Here is a 27,651-nt window from a genome sequence, read left to right as displayed (position 1 = left end):
GTCTAATATACTTGTTCAACAATCACTTTAGCAAAGTTTGTTTATAAAATTTATAAAAATTTGATAAATACAAGGATTTTTTTTTGTTCAATAAATACACTGTCATTATATGTTCATAAGTAAATGTATTTTAAAAATACAGAAATAAAATTATTTTAAACCAGACTTTTATTTTGGTCTCCCGGTGTGACGTCATAAGGCCGCGCCACACTCCTGCATTTGTTGTGATTCGGCTGAATAAAGGTTTGTGTTTAAAGCGTTTGAAACGATAGAAACCGTTCAGTAGCTTTCAAAGTGAGTTTAATTATATTCAATGTAACATTGCATTTCTTTATCTAACATCTATTGACGTTGTGTGAGCAAAATAACATAATGGAAACACCGAGTAACTAAAGATGTGTCTCATTTCGCTCCTTAATCGTGAATTAGAAATCATAAACTTGAACTCAGTCACTGGAGAGTAGCGATGGAGAAGTTGAGTCAACAAACCATTTGATTCACTGATTCAAAGCACTCTATTTCTATCTCCATTACTACAAATCGTTACATAACCTAAACTGTATTAAGTGTGTGTAATGTATTTTATTAGTTTGTAGTGCTAATTTTTAGTGTTTTTGGCTATATTAGGGTTGTGTATAATAAATATATATATATATATATATTCAATTAAGTCCATTAATTCTCATTCTGTGTTAGGGCCGGGTGATACAGCTAAAAATCTTATCATGATATAATGTTTCATTCATTTGGTATCTATGAAAATAACCTTTTTAAACAAAGACCAATAGAAAAAGTTTTTAACTTAACCACTGTGCTTTGCATTAATAAATTTACCCAATTTATTAATGCAAATAACAAATAATTTTAGTCAAACACAACATAAAATTAAAAAATATTCTTTCTTATACATTATTCCAAGATTTAAAAAGTGTTAAGCTTTTGACTTGTCTCCACAGGCCACAAGAGAGTGCAGTGAGCAAAAAAAAAATACTATACCACATTAAATTGTTCTTTTAAAGCAATGAAAATGTCTAGAAAATGTGCAAAATATGCAGTTTGTGTGAATGGCTTAGTTTCAGTTGACGTAACTAAGATCCCAGCATTGAACAGCGAAGCAGCGCCACATCTTGTGGGTTCAACTGGATAGGCTAACAAAACATTAAAATACAACAATGACCCTTACATCCTCATCATAAATACAGAAACTGTTGTATTGCCCAGGCCTACTCTGAGTCTCTCACCAGTATACTGATCTACTGAACTAGAGCTGATTGAGATGCACTTAGTTTGCATTCATTTTTCTTTGTTAATTATTCTCATCTTAAAAACAGAAAAACTCCTGGTGAAGCAACAGATCCTCGTGACACACTTTTATAAAGATGGCGATTATTAAAGAAGAGAGTGAAGATGTGAAGATAGAAGACACATTCAGAGTGAAACATGAAGAAACTGAGGAACAAATAAAGACAACGTTTATTAAAGAGGAGAGTGAAGACCTGAGGATTGAAGAAACATTCAGAGTCAAACATGAAGAAACTGAGGAACAAACAGGTTGGTTTCATTCTCAAAGCTGAACTCTGTAATTTGATCCTATCACATTCAGGGACGTTGGAACTATATTGTGAGAGGGGGGGCGGGATTCTTCTTTTTGGGGGGGTGGGGGGTCGGGGTCACTTCACGTCTGTGGGCGTTAAGCACAGCTCAGTGTGGCCCAGGCACGGCGCCAGGAATCCAGTTTTGGATGGGCCTTAAATTAAAAATGTTAAATAAATAAAAAAAAAACGTTATCCAATCACTGCTTAACCTAATAAAAAATATTGACTAATATAGCCTACTGTTATATTATCTGTGCATAATATAGATTTTAATAGCTTGATGCTCTTTAAATATTTTGTTGCATTGTTAAAAGTTTCGGTGCATAGGACAGACCTATCCGCGATCGCTCTCCATGGTTCTGACCAAAGAAGAGCGCTTTGGAATCTCCATTACGCATGAAACGCATCATACCTGGGCTGCGTTTCCCGATAACATTGTCTCTTAGCGCGCTACGAAGACTCTTAAGGTATAACTTAACTAAAGGTATACTGCCATTAAAGGTATATCATTGCTAGGCGTCTTCAGGGCTATCATCCACTCGCGAGGCATAGGCGCTGAAAGGCAGAGGCGCTGGCGCCCTCCTAGCAACGGCGCTGTTTTTGGTAAAACATGATTTTGACTTCATTAAGTTTTGTTTTATAGAAAACTCTTTTTAAAAGATATTCGTTTTGTATAAATTGTATCTTAATTTTGATCAATGTTTTATCAATCAATTGCCCGTATTTAATAAATAAGAAGCAAATATATGGCAGACAATGTAATAACCTTAGTGTAATTGACAGAATTACTAAAAAATATTTTGCTACCTAAAAGGTAAAGATTTTTTTTTTTGTGTCACGCATGCATGCATGTCTATTTCCCTCATATTAAATATAAAACGCATGTGGACTAACATTTTTCCAATGTCTGGACTCCTTTATTAATGGAGTATATAAACAGACGTTTCAATATATTGGTATTAAATGCATTTTCTGAGAATTTATATTTCAAGTTTTTACTGCAAATGTCGAAATGCGCGCTCTTTGGTCCATCAGTGCTTGAGTCACTGATCACATTAGAATAAAATATCTCATAATAAAATACAAAATTGACTGATTTATGAATGTATATGCATAGTTCTCATCAGTCGGAAATACAGATAAACGCTTTCATTTGTTATATTTTTGATCCTGAAAGAAAACAGAACAACAAAAGAGCGAATCATAGGCCTACATGGAGTCTGTACGTGTTAAGCCTCATTTACACTGCACGCGTGTGCGGCGCGTTACGGCTACCGGAGCTGATTCGCGGCCACTCTAGTCAATGCTCGTGTTTACACCAGCCGCGCCGCGGTGCGTTTGAGAAGCGTCCCAGAAGCGGCTCGCCGCGCCACTTCGCTAAAGATAGGCGCCTCGCCTATTTTTGATGGACGCCGCGTCAAAGATGCGCAGCTCAAATACAAAATAAAGTCAAAATAATCACCCTGAGTAAACTCCTGGTCATATTTCGCATCACTACGATGCCAGAAACTGACGACAAGAGATTCGAAGTTGAAAAACTTGAAATTTCTTTGTTTTTGTTGTCCATAACTGGAATTTTAAGTGTATTAACTTCATCTGTATGGCTACAGCAAAATAAAGTATGGCATAGCAATAAACACAATAAAACTGGACAAAATATAACAATTTAGCCATTAAAAACACGAAAAAAAAGAAATGAAAAAAACGTCAGACATGCAAATCTCGTGGTCTCGGGAATCCAGCCGCTTCGTTTCTGAAATGCTTCTGGTGTGAGTTGACACCGCTCAGAAGACGGAACAAAACCTTGCCGGAGCCGTAATGCAACGCACACGCGGCCGCCCCCTCTGCCCCCCCCTGTTCCAACGTCTATGATCACATCATGTGGACAGACATCCTTAAAAGTGCTATACCAAAAGTAATGTATTACAATATTGTTTTACTCCCCTAGAAAGGACTAAACGAATTGCATTAGTTACTTTTTATGGAAAGTAGAAGTAAATGTATTCTCACATTTAGTCTAGTACTGGACTAGAATAACCATCATGTTCATGTATATGTATGTGTCCACATTATATATGCGTTAACACCTGTCAATCCGCCAAATGTGGGTAGATTTCAGCTGTGGCGGGTAAGACAGCCACTCCCACTAGCCACTTTGGCGGGTTGAATATAATTTCAGCCTACAGCCCAATCATAGGTAGCCAAGCTTGTTGTAGCACAAAATTACAATTCAATCACAATTCGTTATCGATGAACGTGGGATAGACAGAATGACACAACAGAAGCGTTCTGTCACATGCCCGATCAGTTCTTTTTTCGCCTGAATAGTCAAATACACACAATGTATTTATAATACATGCATCTGACTGTCAAATACCACCTTCTGATTTTAAACCAGTAATTAATTTATTTATCACTAACAAGTGGCAGAAAGAATGAGATGAAAATGAAAATAAGCTGTATGAAATAAACTCTAGTATAAAAAGAAGTACCTTCCATAACTTTAAGTGAAGACATGATCAAGTCGTCTTCACTAGGTGTAGAGTGGGGCTTTCAAGACTTACCCATGGGTTTTTATTAATAGATGAAGTTCCTCCTTTATGTCTTTCATGTAAGCATATTCTGTTGAACTGTTATTTTTATGATGCTGCTAGAAAATATTTCAAAATGTATCACCTGAATGTATTTTAGATTTTCTATCCTATGTTAAGTTGAAATATTTTTATAATAATGTAAATTTTATGGATGATATTGACATTTTTGTTTGCCTTTTAAATAGCCATGACGCTAACATGGCGTAAAAACTTAATAAACAAACAAACAAACAAACGGGTGTGTTTTATCAGGGTTGGAGCTAAACTTTACAGGTTGGTAGAACTCCAGGAACAGGGTTGGGCACCCTTGAATTAGAGGTTTGAGTGCCGTGTTATGACCGAAAGAGCACACAAGAATGGGAGCACATGCCCAAAACAGTTCATATATAAATGTGAATTATAAATGTACAGGAGATGGCAAGCAAGGCTTATATAATAGCCCAGGGTTGTCCAACCCTGGTCCTGGAGGGCTACCTCCCTGCAGATTTCAGCTCCAACCCAAATCAAACACACCTGAACCAGCTAATCATGCTGTTCAGGGCAACATGATAATTACAGACAGGTGTGTTGGAGCAGGGTTGGAACTAAAATCTGCAGCATGGAAGTTCTCCAGGAGCAGGGATGGACACCCTTGTAATAGCCTATATACTTTTTCTCAGTTACAGACCCGAACCCGTTAGTGAAACCTTAACCCATCCTGAAAGCCGTAAGTTTTTCAGGAACCGTCTTGCTTGGGTTGGGTAGCAGACCTCTAATCAGGCATAACATTATGACTGCCTTCCTAATATTGTGTTGGTCCCCCTTTTGCTGCCAAAACAGCCCTGACCCATTGATGCATGGACTCCACTAGACCACTGAAGCTGTGCTGTGGTATCTGGCACCAAGATGTTTACAGGCACTTGAAAATTCACACTGGTGAGAAGCCTCACACATGGCAACAGTTTGGAAAAAGTTTGGAACAACTTGGAAACAAAAATTTGCTTGCTTAAAGCTGTGACAAATGGCACACAGTGAAAACTTCATGGTTGCATAAACATTGATTGATTAACATCTGTAAAACAAAAAACAACATGGTCATCTGTGTTTATAAGTTGCGTGAGTGTTAGTGTCAAGAGCAAATAACAAGAACTTAATCGGTTTTGTGACGTGTTCCAGAAAGAAGCAGAAAGTGCGCCCTGTTTGTTTTACTGGTGTTGTGAATATACACAAATAAAAGTACACCCTTTACAGAATGGAATGATGTATTACTCTTGTATGTCCAAAAATGATTAAGTTCTTACTGTTGTTATCAGGAAAAAATGCAAGGGATCACCCAGGCACCTTCGCCAACCCTAGAGGGTTAATAACTGCCATCTTGAAAGTTTTTGCGGTGTGCCCTAAAGAGAAGATTTTTAAACAATATTGAGAAGAGGTTCTGAGATTATGCAACACCTTTCAAGTAGCTTAGCAGGACTGCAAAACTCAGTTCCTGGAGGGCCACAGTCCTGCAGAGTTTAGTTACATTCCGATTGATGTAGCACATGAACAGGGCAGGGTAGGTTACATTCAAAATGTATTTCACTACAGATAACAAAATAAATGCTTTGTAACATATTTCATTAGATTACCCAGGTTTTGTAACTTAAACCAAATACATTAGAATACGTTGTAATACTAATAAGTTTGTAACACAAGTTAATTGCGAGGTTTTTATCTCACAATTGACCCTTCGCCGGGAGTTTGATTTACAAGTGATCTAACCAATCATAACACCAAATCCGTCATTTTGTCCGACAAAGCAGTCAGGAGTTAGAAGATTAACCTCGGTGGACTTGAACTTGAAAAATGGTGTGTACTGACGTCTTTCCGCATTTAAAACAACATACCTTCTGATGTTCATTCATGTTTATTTGATGCATTAATTGAACTAGTAGGAAGAGATGATTGGTTTACGAGCCGCTTGAGCTGAGGTGCTACAGCAATCTGTAACGACACATTAAAGAGCCACAAAACAGAACAGTTTTTATTATTCGAATTTCTTAAATTACACAATTTGAAAGCTGGGACTTTGTTTAATATCATAAGTAACCTGCTCTGTCTTGTCTGTCGACGTGTCAGTGTCCTCTTTGCTCTGCGATGTATTTTTCACTGCGTATGGCGTGATAGTGCCATGGCAGTAACTAAGGGGGGTGGGTCTTTGCGAAGGGCCAATTCTGACAACAGAACATTTTTCTAAGGTCAGAGTTCTAAGATATAAACTGCCCACACAAAAACCAGAGAACCAGGACTTCAGAGTTCATATTGGTGGTGCGAATCAAATCAGGAAACCCACCAAGATCTGAGTTTGGCATCCCTGGTGTATAGGATCTAGCATACATATTATTAGTTTTAATGTTTTACGTGTCTAAATGTTTTGATGCCTGTTGCTTTGTGACACTAAACTGGGATTAACTTTTATGTCTTTTTTCACCTTAGACCTGATGCCATTAAAAGAAGAGAGTCAAGATCTTAATCAAATGGAAGAGAAAGATCAGTACAAGACACTTCATTATGCCATAACTGAAGAAAACTCTTTTAGTTGCTCAGAGACTGAAAAAACTTCCTCACAAAAAAGGGCTCAAAAGAGAGGGACTATAGGTAATTTCACCTGCCAACTGTGTGGACTAAGATTCAATAAGCATGGAAACCTTGAAGTACACATGAGAGTTCACACGGGAAGGAAGTTTTACCCCTGCCAACACTGTGGAGTAATTTTCAATCAACAAGGAAACCTTAAAGTCCATATGAGAATTCACACTGGAGAGAAGCCTTACACATGCCAAGAGTGTGGAAAGAGATTCAGTACACAAGGAAACCTTAAAGTCCACATGAGAGTTCACACTGGAGAGAGTCCTTTCGCATGCCAACAGTGTGGACTACGTTTCACTCAGAAAGGAAACCTTAAAAAACACATAAACGTTCACTCCGGGAAAAAGCCTTTCTCATGCCAACAGTGTGGAAAGAGTTTCAATCAAGATGGAAACCTTAAAGTCCACATGAGAAGAATTCATTCTGGAGAGAAGTAGAATAAATAAAAGTAAGCATTTGTACATTTCTGAAGTTGTAAAACTAATGTAGAAGCTGTACATACACCCTTGATGTACGTTAGTGTTTATGCAAATGCAAGAATGCCAGACCATCTTTATTTACTAATACGCTCATGAGATCACGTTACACATAACTTGTAACCGGAAGCTCTATAAGTGATATGAAACATATTTATGTGCAATTAAGTTTTGACTTTAGGTTAGGGGATTCTGAAAGCTTAGTATAATGTTTTATTCATACATTTACACATCATGTATAACAAGTGTTGAACACTGTATAGTTTGTACTGCAACGTAAGTGCTGACTGGTGAGGGTATAGACAGCTGTCTTCTCTGACACACATACAGAGACTTTTTAAAGGGACTTTTTAGTTTACCCAAAAATGAAAATTTATGTTTATCTGCTTACCCCCAGAGCATCCAAGATGTAGGTGTCTTTGTTTCTTCAGTAGAACACAAATGATGATTTTTAACTGCAACCGCTGCCGTCTGTCAGTGGTATAATGCAAGTCAGCGGGAACTTGGACTATAAGAGTAAATAAAACACGACAGACAAATCCAAATTAAACCCTGCGGCTCGTGACGACACATTAATGTCTTAAGACACGAAACGATCGGTTTGTGCGAGAAACGGCAACGGTTGGAGTTAAAAATCATCAATTGTGTTCTACTGAAGAAACAAAGACACCTACATCTTGGATGCGCTGGGGGTAAGCAGATAAACATCAAATTTTCATTTTTGGGTGAACTATCCCTTTAAACACTGTGCACCTGATGTGAGCTTCAGTGGAAGGTAAAAACGGTTCACATTACCACTAGATCCCACACAGAACCAGAGTCTGTGCTGATGAGTGAATGGATTCAACCTTACCCACTGAAATCCCCCAACAAGTCATTTATAAATGTTTATTCCCTTTAAAGCAAATAAATTACTCTTCTTTAAAACACTGCTTTAATATAGTTGCACGTTTATGCTTTTCAGCACTGACCACCTAACAACTTCATGATACATCAAATTATATACCAGGGCTGGGCAAACTCGGTCCTGGAGGGCCGCTGTCCCTGCAGAGTTTTGCTCCAACCCTAATCAAACACACCTGAACCAGCTAATCAAGGTCTTCAGGATTACATGCAGGTGAGTTTTATCAGGGTTGCAGCTAAACTCTGCAGGGACAGCGGCCCTCCAGGACCGAGTTTGCCCAGCCCTGTTATATACTGATCATTTAATAATGGTTTGTTCATGATTAACCATTGTTTATTAAGATGATGCTAAAAAAATTGACATATCAAGTAATTAATAATATATCAACTGATAACTTATCAACCATCTACTATTGATCTGTTTGATCTATTTCATGATTTACTATTTAAGATAACTTGCATCACTTTTGTAAATCATTGGCATACAACTTATTAATCATTTCTGACTGTATAGTCATGTTTTGTAAACATTTAATTCATCATTAACGAATAACTTATAACTGAATTAACAAAATATTCATAAAAAGTTAGCATACCACTTATTAATCATTTAGGAATGTGTAGTCATGTTTTGTAAATAGTTAATCATTAACAAATAACTTATAAATTACTTACAATGGAACATTATCATAAAGTGTTTCATAATATAATAGAATAACTACAGCATAACATGCCCAAATAATAAATATTGTTGTACAATATTAATTATAAAGTTAATATAATAACAATAATAGTGGTAATGAATGCATTGTGTACTGCAAAGTGCACAAAATGGAACAATTCAAAACTGTCCATCATATCAACAGGTTTGTATCCACAAATCCACAGCACCCATTTTCTTACTTGTGTCCAGCACACATTGTGGTTTTATTTTCTCATCCCCAATGTGGTCTATCTTTCCATAGGCTGATATCTCTGCTGAGTGGAATGTTTTCAGCATGTGGGCATTGCGCTCGTCATGCCACTCCACTGCCAGCATTTCCATGCAACTTTTGTGTGAAAGTCTTTGTTGGAGGTCATCTAGCATAGTCTCAGCCTTCTCCCTGAGCAAGGTGAACTCCTTCTCTTTGCAGTTCCCAGTCATTGTACATGCACTCTTTGTTGGTTTGGTCACAACAGATTTCTGCCATCAATGTTTCCAGATCAGGGTTGTTGAGCTACAAAGCCCAAGTTCTCATGCAATTTACACAAGCAAGTTTCCATATCAAGTGTTGGGTGCACTACCCAGTAGGGCCGAAGTCTGCAAAACAGAGAACAGGAAACTGCTTTCCTTGGATTCTCTGCCAAGTATTTTTTGTGCAGGTTCTTCATGGTGTCTACATGACACCCTCTTTTGCATCCTGACCTTGGCTTGTGTTATGGTCTGCTTTTTCCCCTGTCACACGTCGTCTTTGGTGTAAAAGGCTCTTAAATTGTTTTTGAATGCCTCTTCCATGCGGACACATTTCTTTCTTGAGAAAGAGTATGGATTCCCTCCTACTGACTTCCATCGCCTTCGGGTGAAGCCAAGGGTAATTAGGGCATATTTCTATACAATGTTCTCTGTCACCAGGTTACTGATCAGTCTTCGTTCCTGACTATTACCTGCTTGTTGAATGCGATGATGTTGGTCTCCAATCAATGCCTCATGGTACAGGGCTATCCTTGCACTTGGAGTGTTTCTTGGCCTTGCATATCTCGCTTTTATTGCTGGAGACCTTGATCTCATCAGCACACATCAGTTGGAACCTTTTTTTATATTGCTCTTTTTAATCTTTTTTTCAGCTGCTAAGGCCTCTTGTAGCTCTTTCACTTTGTCCTGGAGCTTCTTCCTCTCTTTCTTGGAACACTTTCGCCCCTCTCTCTTTTGCCTTCAACATACATCACACATACTGTCACACAACCATTTAATAGTCAATAAAAGGTTACACTACTCTATTCAGTTACTACGTAGTTCTATGGAAACATAACTTTATATAATATGAAGTACATTTTACTATGATACAGCAAATGTAATCAGTAGACATTTAACTGAAAGGGTTGGTTCACCCAAAAAAGAAAGTTCTGTCATTAAGCACTCACCCTCATGTCATCCCAAACCTTTGTCTGTCTTCGGAACACAAATTAAGATATTTTTGATGAAACCTGATTCACACATAGGTAACAAGAATTTGTTGAATTAAGTCATTATTTTTGTTTTGTTTTTGTGCACATTTTCTCATCGCTTCATAATAGTAAGGTTGAACCACTGTAGTCACGTCGCCAGTTTTAACATTGTCTTTAGTACCTTTCTGGACCTCAAAAGGTGCAGTGACGTTGCTGCCTATGTGTGGATTAGATACCCTCAGATTTGATCTAAAATATCTTAATTTGTGTTCCGAAGATGAACAAAGGTCTTACGGGTGTGGAAGGACATGAGGGTAAATAATAAATTACAGAAATTTCATTTTTGGGTGAACTAACCCTTTAACCCTGAAAATAATAATAGCATGATAAATGCTGTAAATAAAATGACAACTACATACATGACTAATGATTTGAACTGAATAAAATGAAGCACAACACAGATGTATGGATGGAGTAACACACACAGGTTTGATATCATTAGATCCTTCACTTACACAGGAATTGGTCAATGATGCTAACAGAGAAGAGAGAAGAAATATGAGACAGAAGAAGATGGAGACACAATGATACTCACAGTGAGTATCATTGTGTCTCCATCTTCTTCTGTCTCATATTTCCTCTCTCTTCTCTGTTAGCATCATTGACTGTTTTTCTGGGTTTCTCTTGCTCTTCACCTTGTTTCCATAACTTATCCTTAAACCTTCTCTGACCTTTCTTTTTATTTAGCAGGGTATATTACATAAACTTTAAGAGAGCTCATTGTTTGCTCAACCATACGACTCTAGCGCTCGATCAGAAGTTCAGCTGTAGTATTAATGTAATGTAGAGACTCTATTGTAACATCTCATTGTTACTGTCACCATTACCTGTATGTCTCTGTCTTCATGGACTCCTATTTTAAATTCCTTTTGTCTTGTTTTCACAATTCCTGTTTTAGTTCCTGGTTCCTGTGTTTCCATTGTTGTCTTGCTCATTTCCATAGCAACCCTCATTTGTAACCATGACAACTCATCACCATCAGTCTCTTTGTTATCTATTGTATTTAAACCCTCAGTCATCTTATGTTCATTGTCTTGTGTTAACGTTTTGTGCAAGTGTTTATTAAATAAAAGTGTTCATCGTCTTTCTGCGTCGAAGCCTCTTATCTTGGATCATCTAGTCAAGCTGGTGTGTGACAGTCACTGATTCATCATGAGCTCAAAGCATTGTGGGTAGAATCTCTCTACAGTCTGTTCTCTTCAACACAGTTTCACTGATGATCGAGAATAAACCCCAAACCCAGGATAGAGCAGTTGAGTGAATGTGGTCTGGACTGTGTGGATGAGGCTCATTGTCTCTCCAGAGACGCTGTAGAAGGACAGAGTTCCTGCACTGTGATCCACATACACTCCTATTCTCCTGTGATCCACATACACTCCTATTCTCCTGCTGATGGACTTTACAGGGAGAAGAGTCTTTATGTTATTGTGAATGAATGAGTAACTGGAGGAAGAGCAATACAAACTCCAGGACTGATCATTAGATCCAAACCAACACTCTTTATCCGATCCCTTCCTCCTGATGCTCTTATATGACACTGAGATATCCACAAATCCACTCCACTCAATCTCCCAGTAACAGCGTCCACACACACTCTCTCTACACAACACCTGCTGATAACAATCAAATCTGTCTGGATGATCAGGATACGCCTGATCTGTGTCAGTGTCAGCAATCACTCTGTTCCCCTCAGACAGTCGGAGGAGTTTATGTGCTGTGTTTGGATCCAGAGTGAGCTGATGGGAATCTGATGGAGATAAAACACATCAGTGGTGTCAATATTACAGAAACTCTGTCTTAAGTTCAGATCTAACAAGTTAAAGTCGGCATGAAATCAAAATTGACCCTGTTTACTTTGATAGTGCATATTACTAGTATTGTGGTAAACTATTAATCCATGCAAGTTATTACAAAGAAAAAAAATGTTTGTCATGGTAATCTTTAATCAAAATCTGAAAAGTTACTTCTGGTCTGGAATGACGTTCCTTCCCAGATGATGTAATTTTGACGGCTTGGGTTGAAAATGTGTAAACCACTCCCCTCCAACCATTAGACTGCTATGAGCGAGAGACGGAGAGGAGGAGCGCTAAAGTAAAACCCCGCCCTCTATTCAATATTCTGTTTCACTTGGAAATATGTCACAACTTCCGGTTCACAGGGACTTTAAATTAGGATTTTTCACAAATTCATATTACAGAAGCAAATCATAATTTGATTTAAGATCTTACAAATTCTCATTCTGTAGTTTGGAGACTGAGTTTGGTACTCTGAGTTCGGAACTCTTAGGTCTGTTACCAAGCAATCAACGATAAAAATGCACTTAAGAAATTGCATTCTTTTGTCCTAAATGAAGTTATGACTGAAATTGCCAAGGTTACCAAACAGATAAGATGAGATTCTAAAGTTAAGGGGCCTTGTTTATAAAATGTTGTGCAGTAACCGTCCTAAATTTGATCTTACGATCATTTCACAGATGTGCGTACATGTGATTCATAGAACGAACGTACACACAGAAAATGAGCATACGCCTCTCAGATGTGAGATCTATAAATCGCAAATAATCTTCAACTTGTAAGCAGCTCAATAGTTTCAGTTCTCCGCATTGTAAACGACACCTAATTAACATTTACATATAAAAGATGACCAATCATCTTCCAAATCCTTTCATTTAAAATGGCGAGAATAGCTTAGATTTTCAAAAACCTGTAGTAATCTGACAAGGAAAATCTGACCCTGACGTAGCACTAAGAAATTTTCCGCGTCAGATCGTTTTTATAAATATGAGTGTTGCCGTGGATTTACGCGTACACACTCCAAGATCAAATCTGTGCATATGCACACTTTATAAAAGAGGCTCCAAGATCTTTCTGTAATACAGAATCAGGAATTATGAATCTGTCTAATCTTTTAATGCAGTGGTTCCCAAACCTGTCCTGGAGGACCCCCAGCATTGCACATTTTGGATATCTTTCTCATCTAACACACCTGATTCAACTCATCAGCTCATTAGTAGAGACTGCAAGACCTGAAGTACGAGTGTCAGATAAGGGCGACATACAAAATGTGCAGTGCCTGAGGGGTCAGGACTTCAGGACAGGTTTGGGAACCACTGTTTTAATGTATCTGAACTATTCATGTTCAATATATTAGCAGTGTCTCAGTACAGTTTACCAGATGTGTGTGTGTGAGTGAGAGAGAGAGAGAGAGTCTGTGTGTCGACGTACATTTGCGTACTCCTGCTGTAATCCTGATCTCTCCTCCATGATCCACACTACAAAACACACAAAGTGTCAAGGTTAATCAGTAAACACACACACTTGGAGCTGGATCCACAGCTGGATCTCAACCACACGTTTTCCAAAACCTGCCCCATTGGCTAGTAATGTTAGTTTGGTTGAGAGTGAAAGCTGTGTTCCTCTTATACCATTGGTAGGTGAACTCTTGAACTTGAACGTGATATCAACAATTTTTTTTGTAAATGTAAATTTTTATTTATTTATTTATTTGTTTTCACAGCCAAACACCACACGCCAGAGATCTGGCATATTGTTTTATTGATTGTTTATCGCCCATTCATCCTAAAGAATGCTGCCGTGGATTAACAATTTGTGACACTGCAAACTGCACATGTCATTAACTAAAACAACCTTTAATCATAAGAAAATGCCATCAGATAAAAAAAAAATGACTTTACTTGCTCATTGAGTCTGGTTTTCATCCTCCATGCTGAAATCTCTCTTTATGAAATCTTTACATAAAAGACCCAATCATGGAACAATGCACAGTACAAGCGCAAAGTTGAGCTTCTTGAGTCTGTTTAGTAAGGACCATTTTGATTGGTGGATTAAAAGCTCACCGCGATTGGCTAAACAGAACATCCTCCAAAAAAAGTTATTTATAAAGCTTAACATGCCAGGAAGGTCTCAAAAATACCACACACAAATTCAAAGCAGTCCATGCAAGTGTGATGATTTGCAAATGCAGATTCAATGATCCATAAATACATGTAACATCATTCATAAATGTGCAATGGAAATTAATTCAAGAACCCGAGATATATATTTGTGTGTGTGTAAACATTTTAACTTTATTTAGGTAAGATGCATTTGTGTGAGCATTTGGGTAAATATTTTTTGCTTTTACTTGTGTATTTAAGAATTGTGTTTTGAATTTACAAATTGGTTTTTGTAAATGTGACTTATGCTGTGCATTTATGAATTTTGTTTTGTAAATGTTATTTTTGAGACTGATCTGGCTCGATACGACGCATCAAAGCACTGTGAATGAACTTCCTTGTTTGAATTAAGATATCAAATTCTTACCTTGGTGAGTTACATTTCAAATATAGTAATGCTACAGCATATAGAGCTCAATACATTTTACATGGTGGTACAAGTTGTTTTAAAATTGTCTGATCTGTAATGGTTTTTTTAACCCGTTAAGCCCTGGAGGTATTTTCAGAGTTGTTGTTTTTTCTGAGAGACATACCAAAAAGTAAAGACTCATAACTCCAAAACTATAGCAAGGAAGTAGCAATTTATGTAGCAAGCAGAGTCTGAAGGTTGGTATCATTTGAAAGAAAACTTTGGTGATAGCATAAAGTAATCAAAAGTTACAGCATTTGTAACCAAGGTATCCTTTTGTTTAGCCCTTGACACCCCCTAATAGGCATTTTTAAAATCGTTCCTCCGTGAGGAATATCTTGTGATTAAAATATGATCTCGTAATATAAAAAATGTGAAGTGTTTGTCATGTTCTGACAATAAAGAGAAGTTTAGAACCACAATGAACTTAGGAGCAAAAATCTCCCTTTAAATTTGAATAAAATGAAAATTTGACATTTATTTTGATAATTATCGATATTGACTGATGTGCTGTTGGTTATGTCTGTTTCTTTTCCGCCTCCTACTGGACTTTTAAGGTACTACACTATATTTTACCATTTACTTTCGGTTTCTCTCAGTGAACGCAGTCAAGAAGAACATGCACACAGTTCCTATTGGCTATTGATTCCATTGTTTATGCCTTTGAAATATATGTTTGTAAGTCCTAAATTTTATACTAAATAGTGCTTTTAAGTGTTGTGCAGATTAAAGTAAAGTGTATATTGAGATTATTGCTATATTTTTGTTATAAACAGACATGATTCATGTTATTGGTAATGTGCCTTGCATACTAGCATGCTAATTTCTCTTCTGTATGTACATAATCTCATTTGAATATAATTTCTTAACATGTACATTACTTAAAATATGTTAAAAAGTTACTATGTTAAAAAAAATGTTAAAAAAATGTTAAAAAGGAACTATGTACAAAATCAAACTAATGTTAAGCTGGATGTGTATATAAATGTGTACGTAATGTTCATATTTTTCTTCTTGTTTGTAGTTTTACATAAAAGAATTGAAAAGAACAATCACCAGTAAAGTCACTAAAGTTATGAAGACTGCTTTCTGGAGTTCTTTTCTGAAAGTGTATGCTACCTGTTAAGCCTTTGGTCAAGCTACACAATTGGTCACAACAGAATCACTGATATGAAATATTTAATTTAATTTTTTTTTTTGGGGGGGGGGGGCATATCAGCCCTATGTGTGTGTCTGTACTGTATGTGTGTGCATTTGTATGTGAGAAAGCAAATAAAATGTTATTCTGAAATCATTTCTTTTGAAGTGATATGGGACTGTAATGTAGTCAAGACCTGCCTGGAACTTCTTTAGCTGTGCGTTCACTGGAAATAATTGCACACTGTAGAATGTTTGTCATCCAATCAGAATGAAGCATTTAACAGCATGTAGTATAACTACAGTCAAACTTTTGTAAATTCTCAATAAAAACGTTTGTAAATTTATGAAAGAAATAAAGTATATCTGGTTTGTAATAAGGATTTAATGCTGTTTTTGAAGATGTTTTTTGTTTTTGGAGAACTACATACTTGAGTTTATCCAGTCTGTAGTCCAAATGGTTGAGTTTATCAGTGAGAAGCTTGACTCCTGAATCTCCTGGGTGATTGTAGCTCAGATCCAGCTCTCTCAGGTATGAAGGGTTTGAACTCAGAGCTGAAGACACATAATCACAGCCTTCCTCTGTCACCATACAGCCAGACAATCTACAAAGACATACAGCAACAGTCCACATGACATTGGTTTGGCAATCAGACATGATTATTACAGCCTGATCTGTGGAGTTTTTATTTGCAGATGTTATACAAAAGCATCTGTGGTAGTGTACTAGAGTAAACATATTAATTTACATTTTTACACATAGTTAAGTTCAGAAACATTTATATTTATTTGCATTATAAAAATTATTTGAACATTTATACCTAGTTCAGCTTTTTATTAGGTATTTTTTATTTAATTGTTTAAAAGAAAAAAATGGAAAAAGTAACCAGCAGTAATTTCAAGTGATTACTTACTTCTTTAAATTTCATTATTTGGAATTGAAAATATATCAGTTACATTTAGACAAGAAACATTTTTTTCAGTTTAAACCATTAAAGCACGCTAAAAGAGAAAAAGAGAATGTGCTGTCTGATTGTCCTGTCACACGACACACAGAAAGACGCGCGCCAGAATCAAATTCCCTTTCAAGGGAACTCGCGCTGCGTCAAGCACTTTGGGAACGCCTCTGCGTGATTGCGTCATGAAGCACATGTGAAATCTGTCCAATAGCGTGACGGAACATCGTAGGTGGGTGACGTCATGACCAGGAAACTATAAAGCCCACCTGACCCAAACAGAGTTACCTTCTGTGTCTTCAGTAAGCGCTATATGTGAAACTGTCTGTCTTATTTACTGTTGTTTGTCTACCAAGTCATTCAAGCACACACATTTAAGACATTATGGCGACTGAGCAAGTGCAGCAATTTAGGCCGTGTGAACCTCCTTGTCCTCGCTACATCAAAGCGGGAGATGCACACGAGCGTTGTGTTGTTTGCCTGGGAGTGGAGCATGCACAGTCAGCTCTTGAGGGAGGGGGTCCCGCTGCTGCCGAGGCACAGTGAAGGCTTGCGTCATGGGGCTCGCAAATGGATCTCGCTGAGGGGTTAGAGACGGGCCCCGCACTTTCTCTGCCTTTACCTGCGGGACCCAGCCCTTCATTTCAGGAGGCAGAAGCATGGTCTGCAGTTTCTTCTGCCCCTGGTGAAGCGCCGATGCTGCAGCGCTTCAGTTCCGAGGAACTGGACGTTGTTAGTATCGATCAAAGTGAAAGTGATGAGTTGCCACCACACACACAAGCATATGAGGAGTTAGTGGAGGTTGTTACAAGAGTGGTGGCCAGATTGAACATAACTGAGGCAGAGAAACAAATTAGAACCAAATTAGCTAGTGGTCAGTTATCACGATTAGAAGATCTGGTATCTGTCAAATTATCTCAGATGTAATAAGTGAGGTATGAAGAACGGACCCCTAGAGTATTTGCTAAATATGTTTTGCCAAATCAGAGTCCTCAACGGCCACTTCGCTTATTGTTAGATCTGTCTCTGATTACAGCATAGTTAATTATTTTAAAACCATTCACCTCATTATCTCCAGCTGACAGTTTGGACTCTTCAGTCCATCAGAAAGAAGCTTCACTCCAGAATCCTGCAGGTCATTGTTACTCAGGTCCAGCTCTCTCAAGACAGAGTTTGAGGATTGTAGAGCTGAAGACAAACTCTCACAACAATGAGCAGTGAGATTACATGTTTGAAATCTGAAGAAGAAAAACAATGTAATTGCATACAGAATAAACCTTAGCAGTGGGATATTTTTAATTAATTAACTTCTTGCAAAAAAACAAAACAAACACAAAAAAGGATTTAAACTTGAACCTCAGTATCTCCAGTGGACAGTTTGGATTCTTCAGTACATGAGAAAGAAGCTTCACTCCAGAATTCTGCAGGTCATTGTTACTCAGGTCCAGCTCTCTCAGGACAGTGTTTGAGGATTGCAGAGCTGAAGACAAACTCTCACAACACTGAGCAGTGAGATTACATGTTTGAAATCTGAAGAAGAAAAAACAATGCAATTGCATACAGAATAAATCTTGATGTTATTTTTAAAAATTAGCTTTTTGAAAAAAAAATTCAAGTATTTGAACACAAACCTCAGTATCTCCAGCAAACAGTTTGGACTCTTCAGTCCATCAGAAAGACGCTTCACTCCAGAATCCTGCAAGTCATTGTTACTCAGGTCCAGCTCTCTCAAGACAGAGTTTGAGGATTGTAGAGCTGAAGACAAACTCTCACAACAATGAGCCGTGAGATTACATGTTTGAAATCTGAAGAAGAAAAACAATGTAATTGCATACAGAATAAATCTTAGCAGTGGGATTTTTTTAATTAATTAACTTCTTGCAAAAAAACAAAACAAACAAAAAAAAGGATTTAAACTTGAACCTCAGTATCTCCAGTGGACAGTTTGGATTCTTCAGTCCATCAGAAAGAAGATTCACTCCTGAATCCTGCAGGTCATTGTTACTCAGGTCCAGCTCTCTCAGGACAGATTTTGAGGATTGTAATACTGAAGACAAACTTTCACAGGACTGAGCAGTGAGATTACAGCACTGTAGCCTGTGTAAAGAACAACACAAACAGCAACAGTAAATTTGGTAGCATTTATAATCTAGAGCTTTAAAAAAAAAAAAACTTTGACTGTGGTGATGTAAGGAAAGGTAAAACAATTTCTTCTTCATAAAATATAAAACCAGTATTTATATGATCGCACATATTTCATTTATTATTTTTTCTGAATGGTCTAGGCCAGCAAGTCACCTATGTAATGAAGGCCCAATTACAAAAGACTAACAATGTATATAAATGAATGCAAAGATCCTCACAGTGCTCTTCTAGTGTTTTTGATCACTGGCAGCAGTCTCATCAGTGCTTCCTCAGATCTTCTGTATTTCTGCAGTTCAAACTTCTCTTGAGTCTCTTCTGACATGAGGAGCACAAACACCAGACCAGACCACTGAGCAGAGGAGAGATTATGTGCTGAAAGATTTCCTGAGCTAAGATTCTTCTGTATTTCTTTCACAAAGTCATCTCTTAGCTCGCTCAGACAATAGAAGAGATTGATGGTTCTTTCCACTGATTTCTCTGTCTCTATTGTCTGTTTAATATAGTCAACAGTGTCTTTAACATTCTCTGTTTTCAGTTTCAGTTTTGGCAGTAGTTCCTTCAGGTCACTCTGATTAGAATCCAGTGAGAGACCCAGAAGGAACCGGAGGAAAAGGTCCAGGTGTCCATTCTCACTTTGTAAAGCCTTGTTGATTGCAGCCTTATGAAGTCTAAACAGTGGCTTTTTGGAGAGATTGCATTTCAGTTTTTCTATCCAGGATTCAAGAAATGGGTTTGTTTTCTTGTCTTTGCTAATTAAAAACACATAAAGAGCAGCAAGGAATTCCTGTACGCTGAGATGTATGAAGCTGTAAATGTTTCTTTTTGAAACCTTCTCCTCCTGAAACATTCGAGTGCATAACCCAGAGTACACAGATCCTTCGCTGACATCTAGTCCACATTCCTCAAGATCTTCTTTGTAGAAAATCAGGTTTCCTTTCTCCAGCTGATGAAAGGCCAGTTTCCCAAGCTTCAGAAGAATCTCATCAAAGCACCTTGCATTGGCTTTAGGTTCAGGGTCATCACAGTATTTTTCTTCCATCTGTTGCTGCTGAGAAATTAAGAAGCTTGTGTACAACTCTGTGAGAGTTGTGGGAGTTTTGTCATTGCTTTCTCGAGCAAGTAGAGGCTGAAGAACAGTAAGAGAGATCCAGCAGAAGACAGGGATATGGCACATGATGTACAGGCTCCTGAATTTCCTGATGTGACGGATAATGTTTTCAGAAACCTCAGGACTGTTTTTGATGAAGTATTGCTCTTTCTGTTCATTGTTGAATCCACGCACCTCAGTCACCTGATCAATGTAGTCACGGGGTATCAGACTGGCTGCTGCTGGTCTAGATGTGATCCAGATGAGAGCAGAGGGAACCAGATGTCTTTTGATAAGGTTTATTATTATCTTACTCACTGTTGTTTTTTCATTTACACTTGTAAATATGTCATCTCCTTTAAAGCTCAAAGGAAACCGACATTCATCCAGCCCATCAAAGATGAACATGACTTTACCGTCACCTTCAGGAAGAGAGAGCAGTTCTTCAGAACTACTAAAGAAGTATTTGTTAAGCAATCCCATGAGACTGTACTCTTCTTCAATCAAATTCAATCTACGGAATGGAAGTGAAAATATGAAGACTATATCCTGATTTTCTGTTCCTTCAGCCCAGTCAAAGATGAATTTATTAACAGAGACAGTTTTTCCCACTCCTGCAATCCCTATTGTCAGCACTTTTCTGTTTCGTCGACCTGTGTCACACTGGACTTTAAACATGTCATTACACTCGATTGGCTTCTCCTTGGCAGTCAGTGGGTTGTGACTTGATTCAATCTGCATCACCTCATGGTCGTTCACTCTTCCTCCAGTCTCATTCTCCACAACATATAAATCAGTGTAGATATCGTTCAGGTATTTCCGATGACCCGTCTGTGAATTACCAACCAATATCTGCTCGTAGTCCTGTTTTAATTTGTTCTTTAGTCTGCGGCTGGTCTTTGTGTAATCTTGAACAGTAGCTTGACTCTCGTCTGCAGTTGAACCTTAAAAAAAGAGGGAAAAAGACAGCAAAGACTAAGTGATTGTGTTTTTCATAAATCCATGCATCTACTATATTCAAATTAATCACACTCTTACCGCCATAGTTTTTACATGCACATTTTACACTGATTATGCTGAGGTTGATAACATATGGTGATGGAACTGCCTTGATTAATGCTGAATTGAATGCAATTGGTTTACATTTTATTATATTGAATTATCACTATAGGACTCAACTTAAGGCCATGTTGACAAAATGTATTAAAAGCTTTTGATTAAACATTGACATCTAGCACACCAAACAAAACATGAGACTGTATAAGGGTTAGGTTGGGGTTATTTCAATGACCCTTCAAATGTACCTTGCAGAAGTCTTAATTCAGGATTCAAGGCCCTTGTAAACCATTTACCCATTGTAAAAGCATGACACTCTGTTCTATTAAATATTGTACTGTCCTCCCTTCATGTATAATCTTTACAAAGTTTGACAGCAAGTTAAACTCCATCCATTAAAGAGTCAAGAGATTTAAGTTGAAATTCCAGCATTTATTATATCTTGATCTCACAACTCTAATACGGATCAGAGTGAAACTAAAATAAAAGAAATAAAAACATAGCTTCAAATAACACAAATGATAATATAAAGATTACAGAAATGCTGTTGATATTATGCACATTTGCATGTTAAAGTAGATTCTTTATATATCTTCATGAATATTTATTATTGGCTTTGAAAACCTTAAAATAAGACGCTTAGATTACAACATTTTTTTCTAATTACTTAAAAGTTGATGTCAAAAACATCCTTCTGTGTTACACAAAGCAAGTAGATAAAGAAAATGTACAGCTATTGCTCTTTTAAACTTCCAATAGCAAGGACTGATGAGGATTATTAGGGATGGCAGAAGTGAAACAGACGTTTCGATGCAGTGTCGAGATCCCGAAGCATAGATGTTTGGTCTGAGTCATTCAGAGCCTTGGCAGTGGCTACACTGTTGGACCCAAGGTTCAAAAATGTGGTTTTTGGAAATCCTGCCAAAACCCAGAAGGCTGAAAAGCACATCACACTGAAGTGTGCTTGGCTGATGCGTTCAAACACAGCAACTCCTGGTGATGTTTCAGTCTTCATCTAACATTATGGAGTTATGTCATCTGAATAATTATGTGACTTATACTTCATATATGCTGTCAGTTTATGCTTTGTAACTAATTGTTGTTTTTATTTTCAGTCAGGGCCACAGTCAACATCAGGCCCATCATCATCATTCAACAACACACCGGCAGAAACCCAGGACAGTTTACGGGAATGTTTTGATAATCGTATCCGTGAAACCCAGACGATACACAGTGCTACAGCTGATGCCACAGTAGAAGTGAAAAAAGTACCTCAAATATGCATTTTTTGCCCAGAACTCATGATCCTCTAAGTTACTGGAAAGAGAGAGCTGTGATTTTCCCTCATTTGTATGTCCTTGCTAAAAAATATCTGTGCATGCCAGCAACATGTGTCCCTCGTGAGAGGATTTTTTCAAAGGCTGGAGAAATTATCTGTAAAAAAGAAGTAGGCTAAGTCCTTCCACAGCAGAGCAACTCATATTTTTGAATAAAAATCTTGATATGTAACAAATGTGAGACATTGTGGCTTGATTTCTCTTATTAATCTTCATTTTTCATGACCAAAAATAACCTAGTTATTCACAGTGAGAAGGGTTACATAACCAACGTAATGTAGTTGTCAGACAGATGTTAAAAAGTCACCACATTAAAAAATAAAAAATAAATTGTGTTTTTTTGTTAAATGGCTTGTTGTCAAGGTTGTTTCAGATAACAAGCTATTGATAGGGTTGCCACCCGTCCCGTGAAATACGGAATCGTCCCGTATTTACAGGCAAAATGACGCGTCCCGTATCAAGTCAATACGGGACGCGATTTGTCCCGTATTTTACATAGGTCCACATTATGCAGCATCCCATGCAAATCATTGTGTGAAGACGTGTCCTATTCTGCCCCTGATTGGGTAATACTCGCTGCCATCGTTGGTTTGATTGGTTTGTTTCAGGTTCACGGGCCGTGAATCACGGCCAATCAGAGTCAGAGGAGGACGGGACGCCGCCTCGCTGGTTCTTTTGTCAGAGAATCCATTTGAAACGATGACGGAGGCAGGTCCAGATTTTTTTTTTATCACCTCAATTTTTTTAATTGATAATGTTTCATATGCTGCCTAGTATTAAGAAATAATGTTAATAATGTACATTAATCATGTTATGGTATGATTTGTTTATTAAGGTTAAGTTGTACAGTCAGACACATAAGCATTACTTTAATAAGAGTTAAGAGAGATATATTTAATTAATCAAAATATAGTACCTATGTGAATAAAATAAACAACTATTTGTTATGCTTAACCAATTTAAATAATTGCATCATTTAATACTATAGAATTAACAATAGACTATATAAAAAATGGAATAAATAAATACATAAATATATTTACTTACCAATAATAAAAATGTTGTTAAGTGTTTTACTTAAATAAGAAATGTTCGTAGATATTATGTCATTTAGGTGTGGTTTCACTGTTTGGATGGTGTTACTGCAAACAATGACAAATATTTTAGCCAAAATCTTTGTTCAAATCACTCTATAAAATTACTCGAGTTAATTAGCAATTTCTTATCCTATTCCCCTCTGGGTTACAGCAGCTGAGTTAACGCAGGTTTTGGCCTATGTTTATTATTGTCATAGCTGTGTATTCAATATGACCACTTAAGTTGTGATAGTGAGAGACTGATTGCATCTGTTCACACTGATTTCAATAGCAGATATCTTACTATAATGTCCGTTGGTATCAATCTTAATATTTTTATGAAAACATGTTTTAAGTTATGATATACCACCACTGGCACGTCATCGGGACCGTGGTCATCGTGGCCCCGAGGGGTGTGGCCCCCGCTGCGGCAGGCGTCCCTTATTTTTCTGTATTGAAGGTGGCAACCCTAGCTATTGACCACTAGGTGTCACCATGGAGACGGGTGTCGGTTTGTTTCGAAGCCTTGACACAATACGGCACAATTGCTTCAACTGTTTAAGTGTTTCACGAAGCCTTGCTCTGCCCATCACTAAGAATTATCCAAGAAGGCATACTGACTGAGCAACATACACAAGGTCATGTGTCTAGCTGCTCACTTCCTGCTATCTACTACCTGCAGCTTCCCAAAATGACCACTAGATGGCAGCCACAGAACAAAATTAACCCAGGGTACAGAACAAATATACTTGTCTAAGATCTGCTGCTTACAGAAGCCCTAAACGGCCATGGATTACATTTTTTTCTATCTTGTTTTCTCGTGATCACGACTTATTTTCTCGTGATCTTGAGATAACAAAAGTTGTTTTCTCGTGATCACGACTTATTTTTAGATAACAAAGTTCTTTTTACAATGATTGATTCTGAAACACTGTACCCGGATTCTACTGTTGCTATAGTAACGAACACAATTTTGACGCGCATCTAATCGACGGATAAATCATGCGCTCTTATATAATATGCAATCTTATATCTTATATAATATGCAATATTCCAGATTTCCTGTTTGAGAAGCGTGTTTATGTGTATGTTTTCTACAAAGAAATGTAGAAAATACAATAGGTTACACGCTATCACTGAATTAAATGACATGGGCTATAAATCATATTTCTTATCATATACATTGTGACATATTTAGGTAAACGAACACTGAAACTGCGATGATTAAAATAGCGTCTTAAAGATACACAATGAAGTTCAAACAAAATACTATACAGTGACATCAAAATTAGTTTTAATAAACAATAAGAACTATTGCGGTCGTGAAACTGTGGTGAGACATGCAACTAGTCAGAACGATAACAGATACACTTTCAAGCAAAATAATTATAATCAGTCATTTAACAGTAGAGTTAATCGCTTAAAGGCACACAATACTGCACAAAATAAAGCGATCAGGAAAACTATCTCTGTCCGAAACTCGTACAATCTGAGCCAATATGAACTAATACAGTAAAGTGGATATTTACAGTGCATCACCAGTTATATTTGGTAATATACTGCCACCTGTTGGCACATTTGTGTAATGTAGAGCAGAGATTAAGTTGTGATCACGAGAAAACAACTTTTGTTATCTCAAGATCACGAGAAAATATTAAGTCGTGATCATGAGAAAACAACTTTTGTTATCTCGAGATCACGAGAAAATAAGTCGTGATCACGAGAAAACAAGATAGAAAAAAAAGTAATCCATGGCCGTTTAGGGCTTCCGTAGCTGCTATTCTTCTTGGCCCTGTAATTGTTTCTTGCTTGTTATATTTTCTCTTGTTTCCATGTACAGGCAATGATTGTTATTCACCACATATCTCTTTTGAATGAGCTCCAACAGTGGCATATCTTTATACTGCTTTCAGACTGACCTGTGAGTGAAAGATTAAGTCAAACCATCACATTGGTAAACAGTCACTGTGAATTAAAAGTTACCTTGCTTGTGATTTTTCTCTAACTGCTCAGCCAGATTATTCTGGTTCATCTTCCTCAGGATCTCCACCGTGATCTTCACAGCTTCTTCTGGTCCAAAACAGTCCACCAATTTATCTACTGTGTCTAATATGCCTGCATTCTCCATTTCAGAATTTGATATGTACTTATGATCTTTCTTTAAGTGCCACTGAAACTTTTTCAGATCATCTTTCACCAGATTCTCCAGTGAATTCTTGAGCAGATCTTCAACAGACGCCATCACCCTTCACAACTTCACAGCTGCAGGACAAAAAGAAAAAGATCTGAAGTAGTTACACTCTTAACATGTGGACCTAAGCACTCAAATCTTATTTGGATTATGAAATGAAGCTGTGATCGGATCGAGCTCTCAGTTACCTCATCCAAGCTCATCTGTTAAAAATGTTCTTTAATGCTCATTTTTGCATGGTATAAAACATGCTAGCAATAAGTACCTTAGCAACCACCCAGAATACCCTAGCGAACCGCATAGCGACACCCTAGTAACACCCTAGTGTACCCTAGCAACCACATAGAAACCATCCATGTATCTATCTATTTTTCTGATAGACTGTATTGCCTTCACAAACTTCAACCATTTAGGGTTACTGTAGAAACATACCGGCGTAAAAAAAAAAATGACGACTTGACATGGAGGGGGACCTGTGGTGTATGATGAATTTCTATTAATAGGTCCTCCTAAATTTTACACACTGCACCTTTAAGAGACAGACAGATGACACTGCCATTATGGCGTTCATCGCAGTCTGTGAGCAGGACATGAGAGATGGTCTGTATTTTAATTAAATGTATTTAAGCTTTCCAAATCTTTGGATGGTGTTAGAGTGTGCCAAAATGTTAGATCGGATGAATCTCAAGGTCTGAACTTCTGAACTTACACAAGCAATAGTCTTTTTCAGAAAGGAAATTTTTAAAAATATAACAAACAAGCAGAATCAATGAATTAAGAATATTTTAGTGCCATTGTGAGAATAATGTTAAAGGTTAATAAATAGATAAAACAAAAAAACAAACAAAGTAACGTTTTCAATAAAACTAAAGTTTTTCACTACATTTACATTTACACCGAAAATTTTGTAATGAAAAATCTGATATTGTGACAGCAATAATCTAAATGAGTTGAAATATAGGTTGTGAGGTGAATGTGGCTATTTATGAAGAGATACAGAGATAAAATCTGAATTGAGAGACGAGAGGCACCAAAAAGCTGAGTTGTTTAAACCTGCACAGCAAATAATTGCTTTGAGTTTTGTTAGCATTAAAAAAAAAGTTATGAACAATAGGTCAGTGCTGTTTGTTAAGTCTAGATCAATGTGAATCGATACACGACACTTTTAAATCTATATATGTCAATATTTTAGGAAGTAGTTTTTACTAACCATGAATAATGACGATGTGAATGTTTCTCGTTCCTCCGCTGAGCTTGAACTGTCTTGAGCAGAAGTTATTATGAAACTCCTTTCAATTATGCATTTTCATAAAGGACTGTGTAGGAGGAGTTTTCTTCAGAACTTGTTTTATCAGAACTTTTTCAGAAAACTAATAGAACCAGTTTTTCATAAGGACTCGTGACATAAGAGTGAAACTAGGTGAACTATGTCTATAGTCATATGTCATTGCTGAGACAAGTTAAAATGCATCCACCACCACAACCATTCAACATGCCACCATACTAACCCAGGGGCCCTTACTGTCAAACTCAGACGGAGACAGAGAAGTAAAAGTCAGAAAAAAAAGTTTATTTACAGAGACACAAACACAGATAACAACAGATGGAATTTACCTCACTATTCAGGCAGGTTATGACTTGTGCAGTGGCTGATTATTGTGCAGTAGGCTGGACTATTTATGTTGTTGTTTTATTATGTTTACAGGCAGCAGTCATCAGTGTGGGGCCACTGCTTTTGTTTTGTTGTTTGTTTATTTTTGGATTAAAGTTTATGTTGAACGTTTACCAGTTCCCACCTCCTTCCCTTATCAATGAACCTTGTTTGTGCTCTAGTAATACTGTTGTACCATGATGCTGTCACAGAACCCTTGTTTCCCTGGACTCCATATCCCAAGATCCTCCTGTTTCCACACCTGCACTCA

The 27,651-nt window shown here is 37.3% G+C and overlaps 2 protein-coding genes across 7 annotated transcripts; one reads left to right on the top strand and one right to left on the bottom strand.

Annotated features, from left to right (window-relative positions):
- Nucleotides 1-171: 171 nt before the first annotated feature.
- On the top strand, nucleotides 172-22,467 carry LOC125245202 (gastrula zinc finger protein XlCGF49.1-like). 5 transcript variants are annotated; one of them, XM_048155722.1, is made up of 4 exons: nucleotides 172-243; nucleotides 1,332-1,551; nucleotides 6,644-7,244; nucleotides 22,241-22,467. In XM_048155722.1, exons 2-3 carry the CDS (start codon nucleotides 1,380-1,382, stop codon nucleotides 7,231-7,233), a joined length of 762 nt encoding a protein of 253 aa, XP_048011679.1. In that variant the 5' UTR covers nucleotides 172-243; nucleotides 1,332-1,379; the 3' UTR covers nucleotides 7,234-7,244; nucleotides 22,241-22,467. The 5 variants fall into 5 exon arrangements, with proteins under 5 accessions (XP_048011679.1, XP_048011678.1, XP_048011677.1 ...); XM_048155721.1 differs by lacking the exon at nucleotides 22,241-22,467 and adding an exon at nucleotides 9,141-10,516; XM_048155720.1 differs by lacking the exon at nucleotides 22,241-22,467 and adding an exon at nucleotides 8,237-10,516.
- LOC125245176 (NACHT, LRR and PYD domains-containing protein 3-like) lies at nucleotides 11,311-26,997 on the bottom strand. 2 transcript variants are annotated; one of them, XM_048155668.1, is made up of 10 exons: nucleotides 26,940-26,997; nucleotides 25,522-25,800; nucleotides 19,201-21,013; nucleotides 18,761-18,934; nucleotides 18,469-18,642; nucleotides 18,194-18,367; nucleotides 17,902-18,075; nucleotides 16,313-16,486; nucleotides 13,605-13,651; nucleotides 11,311-12,127 (listed from the first exon to the last, which is right to left on the bottom strand). In XM_048155668.1, the coding sequence occupies exons 2-10, from the start codon at nucleotides 25,778-25,780 to the stop codon at nucleotides 11,580-11,582; spliced, it is 3,537 nt and encodes a 1,178-aa protein (XP_048011625.1). In that variant the 5' UTR covers nucleotides 25,781-25,800; nucleotides 26,940-26,997; the 3' UTR covers nucleotides 11,311-11,579. The 2 variants fall into 2 exon arrangements, with proteins under 2 accessions (XP_048011625.1, XP_048011626.1); XM_048155669.1 differs by lacking the exons at nucleotides 18,194-18,367; nucleotides 18,469-18,642.
- Nucleotides 26,998-27,651: the final 654 nt, after the last annotated feature.

This window comes from Megalobrama amblycephala, linkage group LG14, assembly GCF_018812025.1.
Source record: "Megalobrama amblycephala isolate DHTTF-2021 linkage group LG14, ASM1881202v1, whole genome shotgun sequence".
In the NCBI taxonomy this organism is placed as follows: domain Eukaryota; kingdom Metazoa; phylum Chordata; class Actinopteri; order Cypriniformes; family Xenocyprididae; genus Megalobrama; species Megalobrama amblycephala.
This window is presented reverse-complemented; position numbering and strand designations above follow the sequence as displayed.